Consider the following 16,975-nt stretch of genomic DNA (forward strand, 5'->3'; position numbering starts at 1 on the left):
CCTTGTTATATACATCGCGAACGATGTGGATCATATTTTCGGGCGAGGTGGGTCAGAATTGAGAAAACCCGCCCCGCAGACCGCGATGGTGTATCCACACTGACTTTGAGGGGAACTTTGAAGGCAGTCATCGGCGTTTGCGTAAAAGCCGACAACCAGTTGTAGCACCGAGCAAGCCTGAACCAGACAAGGATGTAGTACGTGCCACTAGGGCACAATTTGTTGTAAAAGCCACACGTACAGACGCTCGTTCTCTCCTGCTCGATCCGTTTTGAAAATAATTAAAAATACACATTAGAACCCGAGACGAAATACACAGCAAGTTCGAGTGAAGGTATGAGAAATGATGCGACATCACAGGACAATCTCCGAGCACGGTCTTCAGAAGGACCGCAGCGAGATCTGCGGCTTCGCGACCTGACTCTGCGCAGAAGCTTTCGCACCCAACGCCTGTCTTATCGAACTCTCCAATCGTTCTCGTGTCGATGGCTCCAGCTTTGCAGTGGCCTCTTTGAAGGCTGCTGGCGAGGTCGAAGCGAATGATAGCAGTTGCGTGAGCGCTTGGGTATGTATCGGTCCGTTTGCCTCGTCTGGATCAAGCAACAGCGTCAGAACCGGCAGAAGAATGCCGAGTACTCTAACACCTATCGGAATAATATAACATCAGCTTAATTCCACGCAGGGGGGACGTATAACGTACGAATTTCTTCGGCTACACTCGTGAACAAGACCCCGAAGGCTTTGACAACTTCTCCAGCAGCAAGCACATGCTTCTGCAGAGTGGCAGCATCTCCGCGGATAGCAGCAACTTTCGCGAGGTATTCTACCATTCCAGGAATAAGGAGCTTGGCACATTGGTGTAGAAGGGTGCTACCCGTGCTAGAGGCGGCGATGAGCGTTTTTGCGCAGTGAGCGGCAGTGAGAGCCATCTATCGTTCGACTCATAGATGAGAGCTATTATCGAATGCATGAAAAGCGAGCACTGACCTCTTGAGCTTCCGCCAACCTTTCGGAAATGAGGAAACAACATCTAGATACCACTCCACGACTAACTTTGACCGACGGTGGCACCACAGTCAGAACAAGGACGGCGGCTAGGAAGTTGTTCTTGGCCTTGTTTGCAGAGATGATGCCTGTCCTTCCTCTGGACACGCTTATGTGAGCCTCTTTATGGCAAAACTTGACCGGCACGAAAGACTGACCTGATTTCGTCAATGTTGATCAAACACGCAGAAAGAAGACCATGTACGAGTCTGGCAAACTGCTCTAGAGCTTTCGGATTGGTCGGTGTTTGCGCAAGAAGGGACTTCAACGACTGTAGAGTTGGACCAGCCAAATCGATTTGAGAGCTTTCGTCCTTGAGAAGGTCTGCCAAAAAAAATATTTAGCCATTCAAATCGGGTGCCGACAGACAGCTGCTCACCTCCATAGAGTGATACTGCGACTGTTCTCACTTCCTCCTGCATTCCGGCATCGAACGACGTGGCGATGGAAGAGAAGGTCTCGAAGGCAGTCTTGATCAGTTGGGTACGGTCGGCAACGTTTGCAACACCGCCTACATAGATGTGAGACCAGTAATAAGAGATGACAAGGGCGAACTTACTTCTGGATACATGGGTGGAGCCTGGAAGAGCGTTCCTCAGTATATATGCACATATGCGTAGACAGTGCATGGAAGGCGTTGTTGAACCTCTAAAAAAAGGAACAATGAAGAAGGGCCACGAATATGAACTCGATTGGGACGCACTCGGATGTGACGTGGCCACGGTAACTGACTGCGAAAGCCGAGACCGTTTCTAGCAGGTGGATTTGCAGTGTTGGTGTCTCCGTCATGGCCATGCGATACCAGAGGCTAATGAGCTCGTCGAAGATCGGGCCATCCAGTAGAGCAGTTCCTGCGTATTCCGGACGAACAAGATTCTTCAGGGTGCGCATTGCAATGAGCGAAAGCGTGCTTCGCTGTGCGGATGGGGAGTCTGAGGAGTTCACGGATAGAGCCTCATACACAAGGCCAAAAATCACGAAAAAGAGTGTAGTCGGTTCTGTTCGAGGAGCAGTGGGTGTGCCGTTCGTAGTGACAGGGTCGGGATTCTCAAGACCATCCATTGCTGCTTGCACACCGGGATCATGAGCGTCCATCGCAGATGCAACAGCTTGCAAGATCATGGGCCATGCCTCAGCATAATACTGTAGAACGCATGTCAGCGACCACAGCACTGCTAGCGATCTGGGACACGTACGGGCAAAAGGATATCCTTTCCGAGATTTGCGTAGGCGGTGTCGAGGGGAGCGGAGGATGTTTCTTGACCGAGTTCAGCACCTGCTCGGATACTAGCGTAATCCCGTAAAGCTGCCACCCAGAGCGGGACCAGCGCTGGACTGTAAGGACCGACAACTTTTTTGAGGTATGCCTGCGCCTGGCTCGCGTGGGCCAGCTCTGCCCATGCTGATAGAGTGGATATACGCAACATTGCAGATGCGTTAGGACTTCCTTCCCCTGCTTCGCCAAGTGAGAGCATAGCAGAGCCTAGAGTATCGGAGAATGATGAGTTCTTCTCTTAAACTCCAAATACGCGAACTCTTTACCTTTACACTGTTCGAGAGCCGACGTGAGTAACTTCAAGATACGTCCCATTCTGGTCACGTCCTTCACAATACCACAGCCAACAAAAACCGCACACGCTCCGATAGCAGACGCCAAGATTTCAGGAGTCGAATCCGAAGAAAAGGCAGGTGTGAGGGCAGCGGTTATCGGAGCCTGGTGCTGTTCCAACAGGAAGGCGTCTTCGTAATCCGGATCTGGCGTTTTGGCGAAAGTCTGCAGACGAGAGTGTCAGATTTGAGTATCATAATGAGAAACAATATGCCCTACTTCAATCACATCCCGGAGTACAATCAAACCCTCTAGTCGAATCTCCGTCACATATGCGGTAGATGCAGTGAAAGCCATCCTGATGAGGTCTGATACGCGAGAGACGAGGAGTCCTTTGATCGGTAGGCCAAGTTGACGTGCGTATGCGATGTCAAGCTGTTCTTTCCGTCCTGACCGTGAAACGATGATGCAGATATCGTGCAGACACTGCAGAGCGAACAGCTGCGTCCTCCAGCGAGACGTGAGGCGACCGGACGCCGCAGAAACCGAATCCTGCGACATCCCAGTACTCAGTGATTCGCCCTCGTCGTCGTAGCCACCTGCGCCTTTGGCTGCTGCGTCCGTTACCTGCTGCGAGGCGGTGGTCCTCGACATGATCTTCTGACACAAGTCTATCCACGCCGAAGGATTATAGATCACAGTTTGCTGGAGCCAGCTGGAGATGACCTTGCGAACCCCTTCAATCGATGCGTCCTCGTCCAACATGGCGAAGAGTTCCTCTACTAGTCGATCCCCACCGACTTTTGAGATCAGGAGAGCGTCCTTCTGGACGAGCTGGTACAGTGCATGAATGGAGGCGAGCTTGAGCGGCCTTCGTGATGAGTTTAGATGTGTACGGAACTGAGTGATCAGTTCGGGAACCTTGACATGCTCAGGTGCAAACATGAGGAAGTGCTGGATACACTTAATGGCCTCTACACATATGCCTTCGTCGTCCTCGTCGAGGAATTGATGTACTAGATCTAAAATCAATGTCCGTGTCCTCGAGGACTCTTGGATGTCGGGGCCGAGAACAGAGATGAGGGCGTCGATGATCTGACAGGCGACTTGGTACGCAGGAAGGTCTCCACCCATGTTCGCGTTCAGTAATGTCCCGCCTTCGAGCTCGTGAGATTCCAGCATGTAGATCTTGAACAGCATGCCCAGCGTGCTTGCTACGTGAGGGGCGTATGCCAGACTCGCCGCATTGACAACTCTCGCTAAGGCATGCAAAGCCCAGAAGTGAACCACTGGATGTGCGTCCTTGCTCAGCGACATCAAGATGTTGACCGTGGTCTTCAGTAATGGTGCGGCGGCCAGACTACCAACATTTTCGTATATCGCGCCCAGGGCAAGGGCACATCCTGCTCGACCTTGAGGATCACGGTTGTTTACGACTTGATCAACCAATGCCTTCATCTGCGTCGCTAAGAATGTGTTGTCGGCGAAGCCTGCTAGGCAGCCGATAGCTTCGCTGCTGAGCGTGCGCAGATTTGGGTCTCCGTCGACGAGGGCATCCTGTAAAGGCGATCAATACAGCGTTTCGTGGTTATAAGGGCGACTTTACCTTCAAGAAGGGCGATAAAGCGGAGGTCATCTGATGGCTTCCAAAGACGTCTCGGCTCTGTCGAGAAGGAGAGGACATGGCTTGCCGCAAGGACAACAAAATTGCAGCATTTGCATTGACAAAAGCTGCGGCTTTACGACCCACATTCTTGTCAAATTTGGGAGATCGAGCTGCCTCTATGAGCTGCCCAATGGTGCGGGACGCGGACGAGATATCTTGTAGAGGAAGTAATCGAGCGAATAGGTGTAGGCCAGCATCGACGACTGCTGTAACAGCTGGAGGGAATTCTGGCCACCAAGTCTCCGAGTCGAAAGTGCCCGATTGACAGACAGAAAGGGAATCATGCTCGCATGACTGCAGGATTGGGCTGCTCAACTATGTTCGAAATTAGTTCCGGTTCAAGACGGAGTAGGAAGGGCATTATTACCAGTTGATTGACGGATGCTTCTATAGAGTCTCGGTTTAGACGCTCTTTGCCACCTATAGAATCGACATCGGAGCCGCTTGTGGAACCTTCCTCGAACTGAAGACCCGTAACCCCGTACGCATAACCGTCAAATGTTTGCCAAAGTGAAGTGAACGAACCGGACGACGATGTGATGGCCGCCTGGACAGAAGAACCCATATAACCATCTGCGCTGGCGACAAGAGATATCACCGATTGGAGGAGGGTGTTCTGCGTGGTCTCAGGAACCGAACTAACACCCAGGACTGAGAAACACTGGAAGACTCGGCGGCGCAGCAGGGCTTCGCGGGATCGGATGGATATGTCTTTAGATGGTGTCTCAGTCTCGGGCTCCTCGATGTGCTGCGAGGCGAATGCGTTGGCAAAGAGGAAAGCGTTGCCAAGCATCGTCGCTATACGACGGGCCACATCGAGCGTTACGAGTGTTGGGGAGTTGTGCTGTAGGAAACACAAGATCGCGCCGAGAGCGCTTTCTCGAACGTGGAGGAGAAACGACCATTCCGAGAGCGTCCGGCCTGAACCGCTGGTCGTATCTTTGTTCGTGGGCTTAGGAAGTGCATTTCGCCACAGGACGAGCAGCTGAGGAAGATAAGCCCGAACGAAATTTGGGCCGAGCGTCATGAGCGACGCGATGCAGGTCCATGCGATTTCCACCTCAACACCAGCGATCTTGACATCGTGATCCCCAGCTCGTTTGAGGAGCTGTATGGCCATGTCAAGGACTTTGGCAGTAATGTCGTAGGAAACGTACAAAGGCTTCTGCGGTATGACAGTAACCAATGCGGCAAGTCCGTATGCGTGGCCAAGAGCACGGGTATGAAGGTCGGCGGGAGCGCTCTGGCTGGTCATCAAGCTGATATCTCGCTGGAGAAGGTCCATGACGTTGATCAAAATCTTGGGCAAGCGAAGCGGAGCCGAATAACAGAAGATACGCAACGTCCAACTTGCATGGACTCGGACCGTATGATTGGGATGCCCGAGAAGGGTTACCAAAGGTTCAGCAAGTGCAATCTAGAGTTAACATATGAATACAGTCCCATATAGCGACATATGAGGTGCCTCACTTGTACGGGTGGTGGTGCATTGCCAAGCTGCTGCAACAGACCAGCGACTTCTTTCAGCACGGTGGCGAGGGCATGAGGGCTCGGTGAGGTTTGACCAGGCATGAGCGCAGGCCATCGCTTGAGATATGCGTTCGAAAGTTCTTGGATGGCTCCGATTTGTGCCTGTTCGCTCAGCATTCGGACTCCCACTAAATCGCGCAAGGTGATTCCAACGAGTCTGCGAAGGAGGAGGACCGTATAACGGGTCGAGCTGTTCCGTGGGTTATTGATCACGTCGTAGATGAAGTGGTGCACTATCTGGGCGTAGTTGGTCTCCACAAAAGAAGGCCCCAACTTCGTGAGCAAGGCAATATAGAAACTGAAGATTCCGACACGGGTCTTGTGTGAGGTCTGCGGTTTGTTGAAATGGCCAGACAGCTGCTGAAACATCTCGGGAAGGGTGTAGAGCGTTTTCGTAGTCGTTGTCGGGGTGATCTGCGGTAAATCGTTGTCGTCCTCGCCCTCCGGCTTCTTGGACTTTTTCGACGAATCCGGATTGGATGTTATGATAATCTCCGTCTGACTTGAAGCTAGCACCGTCGCGACGAGGGTGGCAAGCGAATGTCGAGTGACCTGATCTGAGCTATCCAAGCTCCGCACACAGAGGGTGATGACAGACTCGACTTCGGAAGTGGTCCAGTCGCTGCCAGAAAGAGGATAAAGGACAGCCAAGACCTGGAAGAGAGATGAGCTCGAACGTTATTCAAAGACCCGAGACGAAGACGAACAGCCGTACGTCGGATGCAGCGCGTCGGATAGGCAGAGCCTTGTCAGAGAGACCGTATTTCATTTGTTTGATGATGTCTTTAACGACTGAGTCTGTAGCCGCTCTTCGAGCTGTTGTCAACGCTTTTCTGATCGTGACCACAGCGTTGTAGCGAAGATTGATTGACTTGGATAGAGGTCAGAGATGACAAACTTGTCGACGAAGGGTTACATGACTCACGTTGGACGATTTATATGTCTTCAAGCATAAAATCGCAATCTCGGTCATGAAAGACATGACTTGCGCCCCTGACGAAGCCATAAGTTCACCAACACAGTAGAGGCAGGCACTAGTGTACAAGTGAGTATAATACAGACACTCGACTGGATAGATACGCACATCTTGTTTGCATCCCTTTCCGTTGGAGCCTTAAAGTCACCAACTACTTTCAGGCAGGATATGAGGGTGTCAAATAAGGTCTTGGAATCTCCACGAGTGTAGAGAAGTACGAAGCATTTCGCGACGAGGCTGCGTAGAGGTCTGCCTGGAGGAGGGTATGGGTCACGGACGGTGATTATTTTGATGAGTGAAGACTCTAATGTGGACTGCGATGACTTGACATCTTCCTAGAACATTATGAAGAAGTATATGAGAGCAGTTGGCAGTACATGAACGTACTACAGGTGCTTCCTTCAAGGCGCGTTCGGTAGCGGACAGCCATTCAAATACGTAGACCTCACCCTCATCACCAGACACCTTAGACTGTAGTGGAAGAGATGAGTGGGGCATGGTATTGATATATAGACGGGTAGAGTTACCTCGTCTGGTTCACAGCCTAGCGGAAACTGGGTATTGGCATGGTCATCCGACATATTCCCCGAGCTGGTAAGATATCGTCAAGAGGTGCTACAAGCCGTATGATAAGAAGATTGGCTATTTGAGGAGACTAGAACACGATGCTAAGTCCAGACGGGCCACTGAATTACAACAGGATAGAATCGGACGTCAGAGAACAAGATGAGGGGGACGAGGAGGTGGCGGGCCGGGACCGCCGGTTGCAGACGCGCTGCATAAACGCGTCTCGTTTAGGTGGCTCCACGGCGATCAGACTGTGCCACATCGGCTGGAACCTTGTTGTGGACGACATCCACGTTCTGCACGGTTATGACAGACGACACGCTTCAATAATGTCCGATTCTCCTGCACCAGGTAGCTCGACCTATGTGCCGAGTGGCTCGGTAACGCCAGCCACCCCCACCACCCCCATCATACCCCTCTCGTCTATGAAGAGCCCGAACTTCTCTGCGTCCACTAGCTTGTTCAGAAAGCCGCTGTTCGGGCCCTCTTACGACATCAACAAAGTCCATGGGTTCAACAAGTTTATACTTTATGAGAACCGTCTCCGTTTCTACATTGTCGCATCCAACACCTCCGACTCATGCCACCGCATCGTCAAGGTTGACCGCACTTCCCAGGATGAGCTCCTCGTCGTGGAGGATGAAGCTGCATATACGGGGAAGCAAATGACTGCCATGTTGAAGATGCTGGAGGACGGTAACAAGGGTTCGGGAGGTTTGGGGAAGCCAAAGGTATTCTTTGGTATCGTTGGTACGCGCTCTGGACCACCCGTTGCCCGAAGTTGTTTTCACGTATGGTCTTAGGCTTCATTAAATTCACCGCCGGATGGTATATGGTGGTCATTACAAAGCGTTCTGTTGTAGCACTTCTCGGTGGCCATTATCTATATCACTGCGAGAACACAGAAATCATCCCAATACCATCCGTGCACCGAATAGACAAGCCCGGAGAGGAGCAGAGATTGATGAGTATATTCAAGCAAGTCGACATGTCAAAGAACTTCTACTTCAGGTTCATCCATCTTTCACGTTTCCCTTATTATGCTATTGCTCAGCTGGCGTGATCTAGCTATACCTACGACATCACTTCCACCCTCCAAGCCAATTTAACGTCAAGCAATGTATCCCTCGAAGGCTCATGGCCCTTTAACGATCGTTATGTCTGGAACTACCGCATGTTCGCCGCTGCGTTTGAGAGTCAGCAAGCTTCACCATCTAAGATACACTGGGTTCTGCCTCTGATACATGGACATGTTGACCAAGCGAGTGAGTTCACTGGAATGCTTTTCTGTCTTCTTGCTCACACTAGAGGTCGTAGAATTGTCGGTCCTTGGTCGCGTCGTCTATGTGACCCTCATCGCACGTAGATCCCGACATTATGCTGGCGCACGGTACCTAAAGCGAGGAGTGAATGACGAGGTGCGCTAGACACCTGTCTGCTCTGCACCGTACAGGATCACGGCTCATCCGAATTTTTACCAGGGAAATGTAGCCAACGAAGTTGAAACGGAGCAGATCGTCTCTGAGGCGTTGACTACTCCGTTCTACTACCCTGCCACACGATTTCAGTCGCAGAAACCAGACAACCGCAGGCTGAACCCACACTACACCAGTTACGTCCAGGTAACGACCCTGCTCCCTTCCTGCCCATACTGTCACTAAGCTAAGATACAGTATAGAGGTAGTATTCCTATCTACTGGGTCCAGGAGCAGAATAGCATGATTCCGAAGCCTCCCATCGAAAGTGAGCCTTCTACTCTGTCCTCTCTGCCGCAATACGACGTGTCTCACATTTTCACCAGTCAGCGTCGTCGACCCTTTCTTCACCGCCGCAGCTAAACACTTCGACGATCTCTTCAAACGTTATGGAGCACCAATCATGATCCTCAATCTTATCAAGTGCCGGGAACCTCAACCGCGCGAGTCTAAACTACTGGACGAGTACACCCGCTGTGTTGACTATTTGAACCAATTTTTGCCGGCGGGTAAAAAGATGGAGTACAGACCATGGGATATGTCTCGTGCCTACAAAGAGTCGGTGTCGAGCCAACGTCCTTTGCAGGAGTACGAATCTGACACTGTCTCGCCCTCCAGGAAAAGTCAGGATGTGATCGGCTATCTCGAAGATCTCGCCGAAGAATCAATCCAGATGTCAGGCTTCTTCCACTCAGGTTCTGAGCCCTATTCGCATTACCTTCGTAGTGCGGACGGGTAAGTCGCCATATTCTTCCCGCATCGGAAGTTTCAACTCAACACTCGCCCCCTTTCTAGGTCTGCGCCACAGTGGCGAGACAGCATGCTTCTTCAGAATGGGATCTGTCGGACCAATTGCGTCGATTGTTTGGACCGCACGAATGCAGCTCAGTTCGTTTTCGGAAAGCGCGCGTTAGGACATCAGTTATATGTCCTTGGCATCGTCGACAGTCCCAACCTAGCCTTCGATTCAGATTCAGTGAATATGTTGACCGAGATGTATCACGACCACGGCGACAGTACGTGCTGTGAAGAGGTGTTTGAGACGAGTTTTGACGCCACGCTTCTGCAGTTCTTGCTTTACAGTATACTGGCAGTGCTCTCGTCAATCGTGTGGAGACCTATCGCCGTATTCCGCACTGGAACAGTCACTCACGCGACATCATCGAAAATTTCCGGCGCTTTTACACCAACTCTCTCCTTGGTGCGTACAACTCATGTAGCTTATGTATACATATATGCTCAAAAATATCTCACTCGGACAGATGCCGACAAACAAGCCGCCATTAACCTGTTCCTCGGCATTCAGCCTGACGCCGTCACCGTCCGCAAGGTCAAACGCTCTGGCTATCAAGAATGGTATGACCCTAGACATCTCGAAGCGGGATACGCACTCGAGGCTTGCGAGGCAGGGATCAACCAGTTCGTCGAGATGTCACGAGAGTTTTGGGTAGAGTATTATAGGCCCCTATTATTCACTTCTTTGGGAAAGCATTTTGCGTATTCCATGAACAGTACATTGAAGCTTCCGGGGTGAGAGCTCGTTCGGTTATCTATTGCCAAGGTCTCGAGAAATGCTAATTAAAGTGCGGCATCAGAAAAACCTTGCGCGACGTGAATCAGAGTCCTTTTCACCCCCATCATACTTCCCCACAGCCACCATGGTATGACCACAAGCCTTTTTTCCCCATTGAACACAGTGCTCACCGACCTGCCCCTTTGTAGGCTGATAAACGGTGTTCGTCGATGGATCAGTGCCAACTCCATGTCTAACCTCCACCACTCTCATCGGGTATCTACGTTAAAGGCTGCGGCCTACGGCAAACCCAACCTCAACGAGCCAGACCAACTCTTCACGGGAAAAATAGCGCTCCAACTCCTCGATCCTACCGTGTCTGAGGAGGAAGAGGCTGAATACCAACGGTGCGTCTCATCTTTCTTGATTCCTCTCACGAGCATGACATCTAGTATCGACTGACAAAATATGTTCAAAGATACATTGATCAATGCCAGGACATGGCCGATTCTGACTCAGGCCCAAGCAAAAAAGACATCCAGAAATATTCTTCCGCCGTCCAGCTCACCTCGGGGGAGATTACTATGTTTGACGACGGACTGGACGATACTTCCATGGCGTACATGCAGCGTGCAGCTGTTGCAGAAGCACCATTGTCAATGGAAGCACCGGCGACATCAACGTGGGGCGGGTTCAGTTACGAGAAGTGGCTGGGTACTCCGAATTCGATGCGGCATTGAACGTGGTTCGCCATCTTTGAGGACTTTTGAGCTTCAGTCTGTGTACAATATCACGCTTACGAATTGTATTGTCTATCTATCAAGTGGATCCGACATTTTGGCACTTGATGCTGCGCATTCTCGATTCGAGGGACGGTGAGTTACCTTTATGTCTGGCGAAGGCGGGCTCCAGCAGTCAGACATCAGGACGGTGTCGGGGGCAGGTCAACCTAACCATAACCTTATCGCGCGACACGCCAGCGACAGCCTCCGAATCCAACAAGGCCAAACACAGGCCAAACACGCGGAAAAGTAGAACAAATGAGGACCCGAGGACGAATGTATGAATATAGGTACTTGAATCACATGCGCTGAAAGGATAGCACGCTGGGAATCAGCCGATCGGCTGTAGATGGACTGCGCCAGGACATGGCCGTGCATCTGGTACGAGAAGGGGAATTGAAGGGGAGCAGTGAACTTTAGTCCCACTGCAAAAGACGAGCTGATTGGACGAGGTCGCAGGACACGAGAGGAACCGACAGCACGATGCGAGCTCTGTATGGGCAAAGCATACTGATTGTCTGAGCAGAGAATGCGCTCCAAGACCGCCTGATCCGCGAAGATGATGACCTGTGTAGACGCAACAAAGACGTAACACAGCCCCGTTCGAGATGGTGATGGTCTGGTTTGGGACCGACTTACGGAGGCGTGAAGAAAGTTGCAAAAATTGAGGGTGCAGATGCTGATTTGTCTTCTAATGGTTCATGAGTATTTATGACTAGCAGCGAGCCCGTGCTACGCACGCAGAGGAATCACTGGAGCCGTGATAAAGACTTGAGAAGCAGAAAAACTCTGAAGGGCCTTCCTCGCGTGATATGGTAGGATATGGTACTGGCAACTTAGTGAACGATCTTCACGTCGTTAGTCGTGGCAAGTGCGCAACTTTGCCCTTCGTCAGCAATTCAACGTCTCGATCTACCAGTGCTCCGTCTCAGTCGCCGCCACAATGTCGGAAAAGTTTCGTGGAGCTTATAAGTAGATTAGATTACAATGGCCTGATAAGATCGATTACCATGGTTGGACCGGCCTTAAAAGCTCTTATCAGCCGGGCCGACAACTTATAATCACTCCCGATCAAGTGGCAAGATTCTGTTCCCCGATTAGGCATGCGCGCCGAGCCCCCCAGCTCGAAAATGCCTTCAAACTCGCTCAAATCAAACGTTGGGATGTCGCTCTATGGCCACAACCCACGAAAGTGACCATTCAACGTTATACCCGTGGCTCTACCGCCGAGATATAGCAAATTGCAATCATCATCGCTGTTGTACTCCTCGGCTTGCAGGAGCGGGGCCACAGAGGGCCACACTAGCATGTCCGACCGCGTGCCCGAAGCGCCGTGAGATCTGGCCCCTTCTGGCCCTTTTTATTCATAATATTTATTAAGAAGCGCCCCGCTTATAAGGGGGCTTATAATGTGATTTACCCCCCCTGGTCATCATTACCAGACTCGGCCGGCCTGAAATGGCTTAAATGCCTTATAAGGCCTTATAATCCGGCTCCCAAAAATTCCGACAACCGCCACCCAACACTCCGCCTCCACAGATTACACCGGAGATGCCCAAGTCTACGCCTCTTCGCCCAAGCCTCACCACGACCGACCCATTCACCTCAACCCATGACCTACGAAATGATGTATTCGATAAGGGAGCCAAGGAAATGAAGGGGAAATTCGTGGAGATCAACGTCGATGATTTCCTTCGTCTCCTTCCTGCACACGGCGGGATGCCGAATGTAGAACGCGGGGAGTTTGACTGGTCGACAGGACACGAAAGTACTTTGTATAATCCATTTGTGCGTCCTTCATCTTTATTCTGTGTCTCCGACTTTCTGATCGTCTTGCAGATCGAACACATGACCCCCTACCTCAAGGACGGCTGGGTTCTTGTCAACACATCTAATCACGCAGACGCGGACTCTCGCAATATTTTTGGGCCCCACGAAGTGAAACCCGATATCTCTCTCTACAGCCCCGATGCTATGCACGATCCAGGTCGTCCTTGCCAGGCAGCGAAAATGGAATCTTTCGGCGAATTCAAAGTGGACCCAAAAGATGAGCCTTTCTCCAAAGCTCCAGGATCAGAACAGATCGAGCACGACTCAGCTCAAGCGCGGCTCGCACGCGGTCAACTCACGGTGTATCACAATGCCATACAAGCCACTCAGCAGCGCACTCGCGTTTTCGCATTCTACATCCGCAGAGGATTCTGTCGGCTGCTTTGCCACTCGCGCAGTGGTACCCAAGTTACGCCTTTATTCGACTGGACGATGTCCGACGACCTTTACACTTTCTTTTGGCGCCTCAGCCATGCTGATCGCGCCCTTCGCGGATTCGATACCACCTTCGAGCTTGTGTCAGACTCGGACGTCGAGGCTCCTCGTGCACGCAAGTTTCTCGGACTTCAGAACAACGTCCCTCTCTTCAAGGTCCGCGTCACCGACAGCGACTACTACTACGTCTCCCAGCCCTTTACTCGCACTCATACATACCCCGTCGGCCGCGGTACGCGCTGCTTCGTCGCATACGATCCCGTCAACAAACGTCGTGTCATATTGAAGGATACTTGGCGCCACGGAGAGTACCTTCCTGAGCACGAGGTCTACAAAGTGCTTCGAGAGAGGGAAGTTCCAAATATCCTCGATGTCGTCGCTTCGGGAGATGTTGGAGGTCATTTTCAGTGTTGTGGAGAGACTGAGACGCTCCGCACGCTTGTACACTATCGACTTGTTTTGAATGAGGTTGGGAAAGCCCTGGTCGACTTTGGATCGACTCATGAGTACGTGACCGCGGTCCGGGACGCGTTGATATGTTTGTCTCTTCCTTTCATTCGCTTTGCACATGACGCTGATGCCATAAAGTTGCCTCAGCACATCATACAGCGTTTAAGAAGGGCGTACTCCACCGCGACATCTCGTCTGGCAACATTATCATCGTCAACGGAGAAGGTCGTCTCATCGATTGGGAGTTCGCGAAGATAGATGATTCACCGCAACGAGCTAATGAGCGCACGGTAAGTCATGTTGTTATTCTCTCTACTACCCGCTGTCTCAACACCGTGCAGGGTACATTGCAGTTCCTGTCGCTTGCCCTTCTCAAGGATCTCAGCAAAGCTCATCACGTCACTGACGATATTGAATCCTTCCTATGGGTTCTATTGTGGGTGGCAATCCGTCATGCGAGCAACTCCATTACACCCGAAGAGCGTAAAGACTGCCTGGCGCGGTTCGACGCCCCTTCATATCAATGGCGACACAAACAGAACTTGATCCAAGGCGGTAGAGTCGCGATTGAAACTAAGGCTGCTGGAATTCGGCTCGCCTCTGAACCATTAAGAAGTTGTCTAGGAACATTAGTAGATGAGCTTCATCACGCGGTCGTAATGGAAGAGGATGGTGCGGTAGACCACTGGTCAACACACGATTGGGTACTGGGTGTTTTGGGCGAGGCTTTGAAAAATGAGGAGTGGAAGAGGGCTATCGACCCTAAGATGGATCATGAGGTGGCAGCGGACCCTAACGACAAACCCTACACACAGAAGAGCTTAAGCGAGTTGCGTTCCAGCGAGATTAAGAGTACAAAAAGACGTAGGGGAGGCGAAATGGTCAAGGAGGATGAGCTGGGCCCGAGCGACGAAGGGAATGAGGATGTCGGAGAGGGTGAAGATATCAAGTCATGTAAGAAGATGAAGGTTATGAAGCATGCGGTTCAGTAGAAGGTCAGACTGCTGTGACAGTCCGTTCGTCGACGGAGGGAAGGAAATTATATGTTGTCTTGATACTGCCTGCCTCGCTGTCAGCCGTTTGTCGTTCTTCTCCGTCGGATGGAGTGGAAGCTTGTGGATCGGATGAGAGCGCAGACGTCTGCGAATGCAGACGTAGATGTGTATTCACGCTAAGTGTCACGGGGTACGTGGGAAATACGGATGCTCGACCCAAAAAGTCTTTCTGGAAGAGGGACAGTCACTGTTTTACAGGACGAAAGAAGCAACCTTCATTTGACAGACTGTTTCGACTTTGAATATAACGTTGAAGTTAGTTTACTTACTGTAATTTCGCTCACGGCAGCACCCGTAGTTGACGAACCAGCACCTGACGTAGACTTAAAGTTTGAGTTTGAGTTCGCATGAGTCGCATGAGCACCGAAATTAATGTCCGCGAGACGAGGCAGACGGATCTTGAGGGATGTAGATGACGACAGGAAGAGGGAACGGCGGATATTGACTGAGTAAGTAGGTTTTGACGGAGAGGGAATTGATGCAGATGTGTTGGTAGGAGCAGGCACAGGGGCCGAGGCAGATGTCGAGGCGGCAGCGGCAGCGTGTACTGCTCTACCTTTAGCTCCTGAGGCTGCCGCTTTCTTGGGAGTAAGAGGGGAAGTAGGTATAAGAGGCTCTTTCTCCACCTTTTTCGTACGAGTCCTTGAAGGCTTCTTGGCTGTTGAAATCGGAGGAGGCGTATCGACGTCCATTGGCACGGGTTGTTGTGAGGTAGACGCCACAGGAGCGGTCTCGTCGGCCCAGTCATTGAGGTCCAGGGCGATGACCTTCATGAAGAGAGTATTTCGTCAGAGACATGATCGTGAGGAGTATTACAGCGAACAAGTCTTACATATTTGACATCACGCTTCGAGGCCCGAGCGGGTTGCTTGCGCTCCGGTGCAGCAGGCGCACTGGCAGACTCCTGTCCCTCTGCCTGAGCCTGAACCACCGGCTGACGTTTAGTCTGGCGTTTCGCTCACTGGTTGCGCATAGGCGGTATCACAACGGTACATGGTTCGGACTTCACCACGATGGATGAGCTTGCAGTGGGTGGGGCTGAAGCGGGCTCCTGATTGCTTGGTTCCGTGGCCTTGCGTGCTTGAGGCTTGGTAAGATTGTCAGTGATACGTGAGCTATTTGAGTCGGTACGACGGTTGATAATGGCGGGTTGTTGGGTGCTGGTCTGGGGCGCGGTATTGACAGCGTGGTTAAGCCCGTTCTGAGTGGGCTGAGTTGTGCTAGTCGAAGGTTGAGCAGGTCCGGGTTGTGACTCTGACGTGATTTCGGTCGCAGACATGTTCACCAAGAGCTAGAATGAAGGATGAGCAAGTGTAAGAAATTACACGTGTATGAGAGCGTACCAAAGCTAGACGCAAATCTTCGGCGTCCAAGGTGCTCACAGACGGACGTGGGAGTGGTGCTTGAGAAGGCGCAGGGGTTTCGTCTTCGAGAGCACTGAGAGACGTCAAGGGAGAAGACGTTATGCTATCGAGGCCAGAACGACTAGAAACGCATCTTCAGTCCCATAATCCTCGTGATGACTCGCAATGAAACTTACTATGCCATAGGGTTGCGATATTTATTGATCTTGTGCCAGAAGTCCAGTACGACTGTACGTCCCGGAATGCGATAACGTCGCCCATTGATGGACACCTCGTCAACAGGGACTTTGTCGTGTGTCGAAGTGGGTTCAATCGGCTCGCTGATCTCGATGTTCACATTACTGAGTTGTCCAGGTTTCGTGATATCGATCGGCGCAGCATTCTGTTTTGGTATTCGCGGATTGTGTCGCTATAAATGGCGTTAATCAAAAAGTGGGGCCCCAGATATGTAGGCAAGAAAGACCCACGAAGGTGTGTTCTGTGTGATTCGGGCACATCCATTTCGTATCCAACGGAGGCATGGTCAACAATGGAGGGTTGATACAATCGAGATGCCAATGAAGAGAGCAGTAGTCGCAGGAGACAATGCTCTTCCACTGCTCAGAGACCGAAGGCTGAGTGGAAGCCCGTCGAGGACGTTTGGATACGGGAGCGGTAACAGCCATTCCATCTGGAAGGGCAGAAAACCCACAACGGAAGCAGAGAACGGGGGCGCCATTGCGGTCCTTTGTACGATAGG

At 51.5% G+C, this 16,975-nt stretch overlaps 3 protein-coding genes across 3 annotated transcripts; 2 read left to right on the forward strand and 1 right to left on the reverse strand.

Annotated features, from left to right (window-relative positions):
* Positions 1-196: 196 nt before the first annotated feature.
* STEHIDRAFT_70433 (clathrin-coated vesicle protein) lies at positions 197-7,433 on the reverse strand. Its single transcript, XM_007298064.1, has 18 exons — positions 7,293-7,433; positions 7,153-7,236; positions 6,874-7,100; positions 6,715-6,823; positions 6,505-6,660; positions 5,730-6,443; positions 4,627-5,676; positions 4,200-4,574; positions 2,873-4,150; positions 2,587-2,818; positions 2,241-2,527; positions 1,748-2,187; positions 1,604-1,692; positions 1,424-1,555; positions 1,203-1,368; positions 988-1,144; positions 701-929; positions 197-644 (listed from the first exon to the last, which is right to left on the reverse strand). Exons 1-18 carry the CDS (start codon positions 7,344-7,346, stop codon positions 382-384), a joined length of 6,042 nt encoding a protein of 2,013 aa, XP_007298126.1. The 5' UTR covers positions 7,347-7,433; the 3' UTR covers positions 197-381.
* Positions 7,434-7,757: 324 nt separating this feature from the next.
* Positions 7,758-10,341, forward strand: STEHIDRAFT_46348 (uncharacterized protein; the record flags this gene model as incomplete). The annotated part of the gene is made up of 11 exons (XM_007297929.1): positions 7,758-8,082; positions 8,136-8,343; positions 8,401-8,597; positions 8,650-8,750; positions 8,814-8,954; positions 9,006-9,075; positions 9,134-9,365; positions 9,426-9,542; positions 9,627-9,823; positions 9,877-10,008; positions 10,070-10,341. The coding sequence occupies 11 exons, from the start codon at positions 7,758-7,760 to the stop codon at positions 10,339-10,341; spliced, it is 1,992 nt and encodes a 663-aa protein (XP_007297991.1).
* A 2,463-nt stretch (positions 10,342-12,804) lies between these two features.
* STEHIDRAFT_117104 (uncharacterized protein) lies at positions 12,805-14,878 on the forward strand. The gene is made up of 4 exons (XM_007298529.1): positions 12,805-12,890; positions 12,942-13,905; positions 13,965-14,107; positions 14,159-14,878. The coding sequence occupies exons 1-4, from the start codon at positions 12,822-12,824 to the stop codon at positions 14,807-14,809; spliced, it is 1,827 nt and encodes a 608-aa protein (XP_007298591.1). The 5' UTR covers positions 12,805-12,821; the 3' UTR covers positions 14,810-14,878.
* Positions 14,879-16,975: the final 2,097 nt, after the last annotated feature.

This window comes from Stereum hirsutum, assembly GCF_000264905.1.
Source record: "Stereum hirsutum FP-91666 SS1 unplaced genomic scaffold STEHIscaffold_1, whole genome shotgun sequence".
Taxonomy (NCBI): Eukaryota; Fungi; Basidiomycota; class Agaricomycetes; order Russulales; family Stereaceae; genus Stereum; species Stereum hirsutum.